The 10,783-nt window shown below is 47.1% G+C and overlaps 1 protein-coding gene across 1 annotated transcript in view; it reads left to right on the top strand.

The window, feature by feature from the left end:
• Slit3 (slit guidance ligand 3) overlaps positions 1-10,783 on the top strand; it is a 597,086-nt gene that overhangs the window by 388,108 nt on the left and 198,195 nt on the right. The window contains exon 5 of the mRNA XM_013347495.2: positions 9,068-9,139. Coding sequence (XP_013202949.2) covers positions 9,068-9,139 — 72 coding nt within the window. The remainder of the gene's footprint in view (positions 1-9,067; positions 9,140-10,783) is intronic.

Raw genomic sequence — 10,783 nt, forward strand, 5'->3', positions numbered from 1 at the left:
GAGCTGTGGAGAAGCTCAGACTCTGCATCCTTTGCTGGAGATGATCAGTCAATTATAACGCTGTTTCATTAACAAAAAGAGCATTAGTTGGAGTTGCGGGAAATAATTAAATGAAGAAAGTTTCTGTTTGGACTGGAAGCATTCGTTAACCCTGCCAGCCCTGGAAGAGTGGTAGACTGAACAGTTGGAAAACTTGTGTGACTGGAGGGAGGTCCTCAGGGGGAATGCCTTAGTGATTGCAATGTTTCCAGCTGTGCTTTGCTTCCCTGCATCCGTGAGTTTCAACCCTACCCGCTATCTTCCACTGCTCTGACCATACCCGGACTCCCAAGTCCCACATTGGGCTCCTCCAAAGGTTTGTCCCTCTGGACAGTGAGAGGCCATGAAGCAACATCTCCTAGCCTGTCACGCTGCAGGAAGTAGCTGCATGTGGCCATTGGCCATCTAGGATGTCCCTGGCCCAGTTTGGGGTGTACATGAAACACACATCCACTTTTAAGGACTCGCTATGAGAAACAATCTCAGTAGGTTTTTAAACTGATTGCATGCACGTGACAATATTTTGAATGTAATGTTTTTAAGTGCCTTACTCAAATTAATAATCACTTTTTGAGTTTTGTACATTTGTTTATCATACAAAACACACACACACACACATTTCTACGTTGGGGCCCACAAAGGCCATGGTGTACACATGGAAGTCAGAAGGTATCTGGGAGTCTGTCCTTCCTTCTACCATATAGATCCTGGGATCAAGCTCAGGTTGTCAGGTTTGGTAGCAAATACCTTTATCTGCTGAACCATCTTGCTGGGACTTCAGCCATTTCTTTTTCCCATTTTGACTGTGACTAATGAAAACTTTTAAGCTGCGTCTTGGCTCAGGTTACACCTCTGTGGGTCAGTGCCATTCTGTAGTTGGCAGTTTTCTCAAAGGGCATGAGCCAAAGTTCGACGGCAAATGAAGCCCAGGGCTAAAATGTCCTGCTGGCCAGATAAGAAGCACTTGCTCTTCATTTTCTGTGGTGCCTAGCCTAAAATCTGTAAGTACAGCTTGGAGCTGAGAGCATTGAGAAGATATCCTGAAAGAGATAGACAGCCTGTTTAACCTCAGCACCTAACATAGTGCCTGTGATTCTCAGGCTTGTTCAAGGGTTGGACTCCAGGGCTCGTCAGATGTCGGGTGAAGTAACTCTGGGGTGGCTTCCAGGAACCCCCGTTAACTTTTTAGAAGAAATTCATACATGTTTCAAAGTAAAGTGTAAGCAACAAGTGAACCCTTTTCTTAACGCTCAGCTTCCAAAACTTCTGGCCAGCCTTATTTCTTCAGTATCTCAATCCAGTTCCCCTCTTCTGGATTATACTAAAGTTAAAATCTAGACACAATCGCTAGATCCTGAATGGCCTCCATGTGTCTCAGAAACCAAGGTGAAGTGAACAGAATGTTACCATTCTCATTCCTGATTTTAAAGCAATCGACAGAATATCTACCTTTTTGCAGCACGACCTCTAAATTCCGACTGAACATCTGAGAAGGGCCGTCCTGTACGCTGTTCACACTCAGCCACGTCTTCAGCCCACCATGTTTTTTTGCATAGGTCTCTCTGAAAAATGAAGCCTAATCTGATGAAGTCAGACTGTGTTCCCGAAAGTCCTGGGAATTCGGGCTAGCATTTGGGGTCCTGAGCAAAAGACGAATTCATAAAAGCAGTGTGCATTTAGAGACAGGCTTTCTTCTTGTTGAAAATCAAGCAGCATTAAAATTAAAACTATTGCTCTCATTTCTGGAGGTGTGCAGAGCATGTTTTACATTTGTCAGTGTCGAGGAGTCTGCGCCTTTGTGTCAAGGTTAACTAAGAGTGCAGGTTCCAAGACCTGCGGACAGCCCCGTTGGCTTCTGTGTGTAACACGTAGGTGCTTAATTTGTCTTTTCTGAAGGAAGCATCACGTAAACGGGCATTCAGTCCACTGCTCTTAAACACCCGATTAATAAAGGAAGTTTCTGGTGAGTGTGTAAGGAAAGGCGAGACACAAGCTGCCTTATTGATACCTCACGTTCACTTTCTCATGTCAAGGTAGGAGGTAATGTAAGCTCGGGCAGTGAAAGCCAGCAACACAGCTAGAATGCTGGGAAGTGATTGTGGGTCATTCCCCTGCCCCCCACAGGCGTACTTTGATTCTCTGTGTCCCCAAGATAGGTGGCAGTTCTTGAGGAAATGATTCCATTACACTATTGTCATCTGCCTGCGACAAAGGATACCATTGACTAGACATACCCAGCTGGAGGGAGCCAGGCTTCTTAGAACGAGACATACGCTCGCTGGTTGCTCATTTGATTTTGACAGTGACCCAACTGCAAATATATAATCTTGCTTATTAAGATAAATTGCCCGCAGAAGAGATTTACCTATTAAGATAAATCTTCCCTGAAGTCCACACAGTAAAATCCCCAGGGAATAATTTTGTCTCCAAGTCTGTCCCTCCTGCCACATAGCATCAAGTAAGGGAAAACAATGTTTTCCCTTTAGTTCTCAGAGCAAAGTGATTGGTCATGGGAATATCATACATTAGGAGTTGGGGCTTCAGGGAGGGGAAGCCAGGGTTAGTTTTCTATAAGGAGCCGTGTAGAGAATATGAGAAATGTTAGCTCTGTGGCTTGTTTGTCAGAAATCTTTAAACCCCTAAATGGGTTTTGATTGATATGTTCAGGGCACCAATGGGAAAATTCCCTCCTACGAGGCAGAGAATGTGAAAGTAATTTTAACATATATTCAGGCCAAAGAGAATCAGAGTAGTAATCCACCACCCTGATCCCAAATTCAATAACTGGTCCAAATATAAACGCTTTTTATATCTCGCTCTCCTTTAGTTTGGCTAATCAAGAGCTGATGGATTTTTTTAAAGCTACTGCAAAGGCACCATTGAGTAGTCTCCTGCGTAAGGGATTGAGGCATTGAACAAAGGAGTTATAAATCTCACTGACTGCTTCTTGTGTGGGCTCTTAATTCCTATTTGGGGAGTGATGGTTCAGCCTGCGACCAGCTTCCTGATTGAGAATTGTCTTTGAAGCTGCCTTATCAATGGGTTTAGCCCGCTAGGTTGTCTCTTCTAGCACTGGCTTCCCTTCTCAGGAGCTTTGGACTTAGCTGATAAGTCTCATAGCCAGGAACTTTCCGGCAATTTGTCCTGGCTTGCTGGTGTCACTCACCCTTACATTAAGGAGGGCAGCAGAGGCCGGACAGTCGAATTCTCTTGGGTGGTCCCTAACCAAGGATTGTTGGGAGCGTGGCTACAAAGGCCAGCCCCCTTGCCTGAAGAAAGGCGCTCCCGGCTCCTTTTACTCTCAGGTCCAAGACCTAAGGCTAAGTGAGACCTTAGTTAAGGTTTTATTTCCTTCTGTGTGCTCATTCTCTGGCATCTTGTTACCTGCACTGAAGTCCTGAAGGACTCTGTCCATCCACTGTTTAACCTTGGAGTTGTGGTTTTTCAGCCAATTCAACCTTTGTCTCTTTCTTTTTTTCTTGTATTGAAAATAGATTTTTTTCATACAATATATTTTGATTATGGTTCCCCTCCCCATACTCCTCCTAGTTGCTCTCCACCTCCCCCCTCTCTGTATTCCCATTCTTTCTACCTCTCCTTAGGAGAAGAAAAAAAAAACATGTATCTAAGGAATGACAATAAAATAAATAAGATAAAACAAAAATAAATGAGAACAGAAAAAAAAACAAACAGAAGAGAAAGAGCCAAAGAAAAAAAGCACAAGAAACACAGAGCCACTCGTGTTCACACACTCAGAAATCTCATTAAAAACACAAGGCCAGAAGCCAAAATGTATGCACAAAGACCTGTAAGATTTGGAAAATAAAAATAGCCTGACCCAACATTATGAGACAAAGAATCTCCAAAGATGCTGTTGAGTTTGTTCTGTGTTGGCATCTTCTACTGGGCATGCCATCTACCCTTAAGAGTGGTTTATTTCCCCAGTGAGATTCCCTTGGAGACAACTTTTTATTTGCAAGTGGTTCCCTCCTGTTTTAGGGAGGGAGACCCCCATGTGTCCACGTCTCCTCTCGGCTCTAGGACCCCATCTGATGCAGACCCGTGGAGGCCCAGTGCCTGCTGTCACAGTCTGTCTCAGATTAGATGTGTGTGATTCCTGCTCACTTTAGGTCTTGTTTCCTTGGTGTCCTCCATCCCCTCTGGCTCAAACACTCTTTCCACCTCTTCTCTGGCAGAGTCCTCTGAGCCCTGAGGGGAGGGAGTTAATGGAGATATCCGGTTTAGGGCTGAGTATCCCGAGGTTTGTCACTCTTTCTTTTCTTGCTGTGGGTCTCTCTATTCGTTCCCACTGCCGCAGGAGGAAGCTTCTCTGAGGATGGCTGAGCAGTGCGCTCATCTGCTTCCCTGGAGGGTCTCAGACTTTTTCTTCCATTAGCCTCTATTGTTTCAACCACAATGAAGCGATGTGGAATCAAACATAGAGTCCTTTGTAGCTTCTAGACAAGGAAAGCGTTCCTTTGTAGCTTCTAGACAAGGAAAGCATTCCTTTGTAGCTTCTAGATAAGGAAAGCGTTCCTTTGTAGATTCTAGACAAGGGAAGCGTTCGTCTCCCCTCAGATTTTGTAGAAGGAATACGAGTAATACTAGTGTGTTTTATTCTGTGTCCAGTTTTAAGTTCGTGTCCTGTGGGCGATGACTGGGAACACGTTTAGCTACATAAATCCAAACCTAAAGAAGGAAAAAGCTCAGGGAGTAAAAGCCCCGTTTGCAGAATGTCCCCCGTGCTCCAAGTACCCAGAGTGCATTACATGGGCCCACAGTTTGCGCCCAGAATTAAGGAAACTGGTATACCAGTAACCGCATTTGAAAAATGAGGAACTAAATCAGAGTATTGAACCAACTTGAATGATCATACAACTTAGAAGTCGTGCCATGCACTTCAGAAACAAGTGTTCACGATGTTTCTGGAAGTTCCCACCCATCTTACCAGTTTAAAATCACTGGGTTCGAAACCTCAACGCATACCTCCCATCCCCCACCCCCATCCCCACGTGTAAACTGCCATTTAATCCAGGCAAATTGGAACGTACTTGGGACCGGTATACCCGCCAAAGTGTTTTCAGCTCGAGTCCTGCAGGGGTAGGGATGGAAGCAAGGGCCATCATTCACTGCTGCCCTGAGAACAAAGCATGCCTGACATTGCGGGGAGAGCCCCGGAAGCATTTCAAAGGCGTCTCTGCAACTAGACAACCTTTCAATCCATTTATCAAAGTGTCCGCAGTTCCTGTTTTAAGGTAGATGAAGCAATAATAAATTTGCCAAGAAAGTTAATCTGTGTCCAAAGCATTTTAGTAAATTAAAAGGGTTGTGGGAGGGCTAGCTGGATGTGGGAAATGTCCATTCTTGCCAACTCCCATTTGACTTGCTGTCTCCTTAATAAGTCCTCCTTGGTCCTCTGTTTTGGGACGGAATAATCAGGCGGTTAATCATTTTCCGGAAGCTGGGAACTGCACTTTAGCTAATGCAGTTCTCCTTAGCTTTCAGAAACCTAATTATTTAAAAAGGCATCCTGATCCATAGCCCACTTCCCAACCAAGAAAGCCTTCCCGACCTGCCATCTTTCTTCCTGGCACCCTGAAAGGCCCAGCACACTTTGCCCTAGTCAGCCTTTCTTTAACCTGTGCCTCCCTTATGTTTGGGGGAGGGGGTGCCACTCTGGTCAATTCTGCGTGTTTCTTTCTCACAGACACTAAAACCCGAACAAGCAGTTGACGAGAACTAGGCTCTTACACGTCATGGATAGATTTTGTTATTTTTATTTAATTGTCAGCCAAAATGGTGGCTCTTGTCTCTCTGGAGGATCGGACCCGGCAATAGCTCTGTGCTCAGACATCATACTGAGATAAACACACTCTTAGGAAAGCTCACAAAGGCCCTGCCATAATTGTGAAGGGATGGTTACCGAAAATGAAGCACCCAGCCCCGAGCCCTCCTCCACGCCCCATCAGCAACACCATTAAATCTGTCAGTTTGTCAGCCCACTGGAGGTATTTATGAAATCAATATACAATCCCGCAGATGCGTGGCTGCGGCATTGTTAGCCATAGTAGAGAGGGTTCAGTAGAAAATAAAATTAATAAAATTTACAAGCGGATTGTCACGGGGAGCAGATAAATTCCCTGTCTGCTGTTTTACACTGTCTGGACAGGGCAAATACAGTGACCAGGAGACAGGAAAGAAAACTGTGCCTCTGCTGGGTTCTCTAAAGTCAAAAGAAAGCTGGACACACATACAGGAAGGATGTGGGACCAGAAAAACCAAAGCAGCTGTTTCACCGAAATACAGGCTTTTCCCCGAGGGCTGCCTATGAGAACGGGCTCCCCTTAGTACACCATCTCGCTCTGTTTAAGTACTATGTTCCTCTCTTCACCGCCCCCACTATCAGGCAGAACTTCTGCACAACCGTGCTTCTCCAGAATGCTTCAGTGTATGTCCTGTTCAAAATAGGTTAGCGCCATTTCTAGAATAGGTGCCTCCTCTTCCAGCTTCCAGCAGGGGTTAAAGCTGCCAGTTCTAAACCTTCTTTCTATTTGATTTCTTCCCTCCTTTTCCCTGATTTTTCTCATTTATCAGCCTTGTGGCCAGGCCTGCTCTCCCTAGCAGCCAACGATAACAGCAAAGGCTGGGAGGTTATTAAACAAGGAGCTCGTGGTCCGCAGATGGACAGGCCTCGGCAGGGAAGACTGGGCCCATTGTGACTGCGGGAGCCTCCAGGGCCGCCCAGATGCCCGGTGGAAATTGCATTAGTCGGATGACAGGACCTGGGCCCCCTCTCTGGAGGCTGATGGAGAGCAGCCGAGTGGCCTGGGTGACACCGCCTGACCTCTGCCTGTCATCGTGGGCTTTTGTTCAGTGCCCCAACTCCAGGCTGGAGCCCTGCTCATTGAATCAGAGCCTGGCTGGGGGAGCCTGCACCAGAGCTCATTATGCACCAGAATTTACTTACGTCGGTGGTAGAAAGGGGAAACTGAATTTGAGATGGGGAAGCACCCGGCTAGGCAGCCCCAGAGGTGTCTGGGACTCGCAGGGACACCCTACCCCAACAGTAAGCCTTGGAGTAGAAAAGTAGCCAAAGCGAGCCCGGCTCTCCTGAAGTTCAGCCAGCTGCTCAAAGCGTGTGTCATTTATCGGCAGGTGACAGAAGAAAAAAAAATGGATGATGTCTCTCTTGTGCTGTCTTATTTCCCCTCCTCCCTTTTTGCAAAGCGTCCCTGTAGAGTGCCCGAGTTTCCGTACGTAGACCGTAGCTGTCTCCCATCTACTTCCATATATGTTTGAAGTCCTCAGTAGCCTATGAGGAGGTGGTGTCAAAACCCAGCCTGTGAGCATCCATCCATCATAAATCTCTCTGCAGGTGAACTCGGCAAAGATGAGCTTAACCTGTGGCACAAGCTCTTGGTTCAGGATCTTGTGCAGAGCGAGTTCCCGAGACGCGTCCCCAAGGGTGGGGATGGAGAAATTTGTCCTGGGGTTTCCGTTTTTTTTAAAAAATTCTTTTCCTATTTTGCATGATGTGTGTGCGTGCACGTGTGTGTGTGCGTGTGTGTGCGCGCATGTGTGTGCACATGCTGTAGCACATATGTGAAGGGCAGAGGGCAGCTTGTAGGAGTTAGTTCATTTCTCCTTCCCTGTGGGTCCCAGAGATGAAATTCAGGTTGTTGGATCTGGTAGCAAGGTCCTTACCTGCTAAGCCATCTTGCCCATCTCATGTTTCTTTATGTGACAGAAGTGGAACCAACACCCACTGAACAATCCCAGTCATACAATGCACCATACAATTAGATACCATGCTGCCATTAAAAATGTTGGCATTGATGCACTTGGTAGAGACATAGACAGATGTTCTCAATATAGCGTGTGAAAAATGGTTTAGAATAGACCTTATATTAGGTCATGTCAATAAAATGTATATGCTCTGTGCATAATTGTTAGCAGTGTTTATGGTCTGTGGTTGAATTTTTTCCCCTCATTATTGGGGGGGGGTTCTTTTCAAACTACCAGGTATGTATATTTGTGTATATGTGTATATACTTTTCATATCTGAAAAGAAGCACAGAGGGGCGGCAGTCGGACAGTCCCATCTTCACCCAAGCGTCCCCTTCCCACTGTCCTCCTTGAAGATGCTCCTGCAGCGTGTGGCTGCACAGAAATAGCCTTGCCGTTTGCAGTGTTTGGCGGAGCTGCCTCAGGCGCCTGGGGCTCAGATGGGTCTTTACGAATTGATTGCTCACTAGATCCAAGCAGGCTTGAGGTTTGAATGAAAACAAATGCACGTGTTTGGTCTAGCAAAAAATAAAAAACGAAACCAGAGAACAAACAATCAAAAAAGGCCTGCAGGGATGGGAAGGAAATCGAGGCTCTAGAAGACACTTAAATCCTTGGAGAAGATTTGGGTTGGAGCCAGCCACACACCACACTCCGCACATCCACTTCGAAGTAGCCAGTGTGTTGGCATTCCTCAGTGCAGAATGAGGGGCGAGACCCCCATTTTGGATGGACTGTGTGGAGATGTATAAGAGGTCCTCTTTCCCTATCAGAAAACCCAGTGACCAGGCTCAGTTTCAATCCCAAATGCTAAGAGCAGGGAATTTGGGCAAAAGAACGTCCTGAGAAATGGGAGATTGAGTGGTGTTGACCTTGAGTTGGGAGGAATGTCTTGTGGGGGAGGGAGTAAGGGTCTTCTCTTTTCTCTGGGAAGTGCCAAAACTGAATGGGGTGTGGTGTGTGTAACAAATAACCCTGAGTCTTGGCTGTGGCCTGGAGGTGTGAGACCACCCACAGTGCGCCCCCCCCCACCCACACACAGGCAAGCTGCTTCTAGCCTAGTAACCTTTTCTGCTAACGTCCTCACTTGCAGAACAATGTACAGCCAGGGGCCTGAGACTAAACAGCCCCTCAAACACTTCTGGTGGGCAGCACCAGCAGCCTTCAAGGGTTTTGTTATCGTAATGAGATGCAGAGAATGCGGTCTCCGTCTAACTGGTTTGCTTCTTCTCTTCTTGTTTAGAGATCTGAGCGAGAACCAGATCCAGGGCATCCCGAGGAAGGCGTTCCGCGGCATCACAGACGTGAAGAACCTGTAAGTGCTGTGTTTGTGGCTTTGGCGCAGATAGAGCTCACTGGGCTCTCTGGCCAACGTGGGAGTGAGGAACAAGAGGGCACATCAGCTGGCTTGGAAGGTGGCGAGCGCCACAAAGCCCTGTTTGTTCTTCCTGGGTCAGAGCCTGAGTGCACCAAAACAGTGTGACTGTGTCTCCAGCTAGCTTCTCCCTGGGCCCTCTGTGGCATGAGAGTCTGGTACAGGTGTTGTATGCAATTAGAAAAATGGAAGGGAGGGAGGGAGAGAAAGAAGGAAAAGTTTCAATCATAGTATTCACCAAATTCAAGCATGATGATGATGATGGTAGTGACGGTGGCGATGATGGTGATAACGTCACTGTTAAAAATGGGCTGGTCTCCAACCCCTTATGAAATAGCATTAGAACTTGTGTCTCAGGACCTTGGGGATATGAGTCCAAGTCCATTCCCACTGCACTGGACTTTCATCTGTTTGCTCTTCACATTCTATTTTAACATCACTATTGATTGACAAGATGTCAAGAAATCATAGGCAGGTCCTGTACCAGTTCCCTAGCAGTAACATTCTACGTCACCCTAGTCCCCTAGCAACACCAGGAAGTTGACTTCAGTGTAGTTTATGGACCTGAGCCTTCAGACGTTAATTTCCCTTGCATAGAACAAGAGCAAGTGTGAACAGCTCTGCACAGTTTTTACTATGGTCACACCCACACACTGTCACCATAGTTCAGAAGCAGACTTGTGTTCCAACGCTCCGTATTTGCACTGGCCTAATAACTGTGATCCTTTCCTCTGCTATGGCCACAGTTCCTGGGCCCCTGCCTTTAGAAGGTGTGTGCTTTCTGAGTCTCCGCCCACAAAGCTATTCCTTGGGTTCAAAGTAGTTTTGGAGGCAGGCACAGAGACACCGCCTGAGTGGGCCGAGCAAGTCTGTCTGCGTACCAGCCTCCTTCATTAGCTTCAATTCCGTTTCAAGCAGTCTTGTAAGAGACTAAAAGGGGAGGGGAAAAAATCTACAGCTGTCACTTTCCCCCTGTAACAAATGGTGGGTTTTACTTTGCTAACATAGCCGGGGAGCTGGTGATGGTTTCCAAATGCAGGCCATCTGCCTCCCCCACCCCTCACCCTGGGGGCTGGGGCTCTGCGAAACCTTTGGTGTTTAACATGCCGAGCACACAGAGGGCACGGATATCTTTGAAAGGTGAGGGACTGGGAGGTAGAGGTGACTTTGAGGGGCCTCTGGGACAAGGAGGCTGCCTGCTTCTTCCTCTGGGAACAGGGAAGAGGGAGGCAGCGCAGGTGCTGCCGGTGCATGTGAAGGCCTCTGTAGACAGGTGTGAGTGGGCCTTACAGAAGACAGAGCTTCTGGGATGGAGATGGCAGGAGGCAGCAGAGCACACTAGCAGAGTCCTGTGTCTTACTCAGGGGTGGCACCTTCAGCTTTTCTTGCATTTTGTTTCTTGGATTCTAGAAACTTAGGACTGCCATGAATTCAGACCAACATATTGTCTTAATTAATATCCCAGGAGCCGGGCGATGGTGGCGCACGCCTTTAATCCCAGCACTCGGGAGGCAGAGGCAGGCGGATCTCTGGGAGTTCGAGACCAGCCTGGTCTACAGAGCTAGTTCCAGGACAGGCTCCAAA

The sequence above is a fragment of the Microtus ochrogaster genome, chromosome 7, assembly GCF_000317375.1.
Source record: "Microtus ochrogaster isolate Prairie Vole_2 chromosome 7, MicOch1.0, whole genome shotgun sequence".
Classification (NCBI taxonomy): Eukaryota; Metazoa; Chordata; class Mammalia; order Rodentia; family Cricetidae; genus Microtus; species Microtus ochrogaster.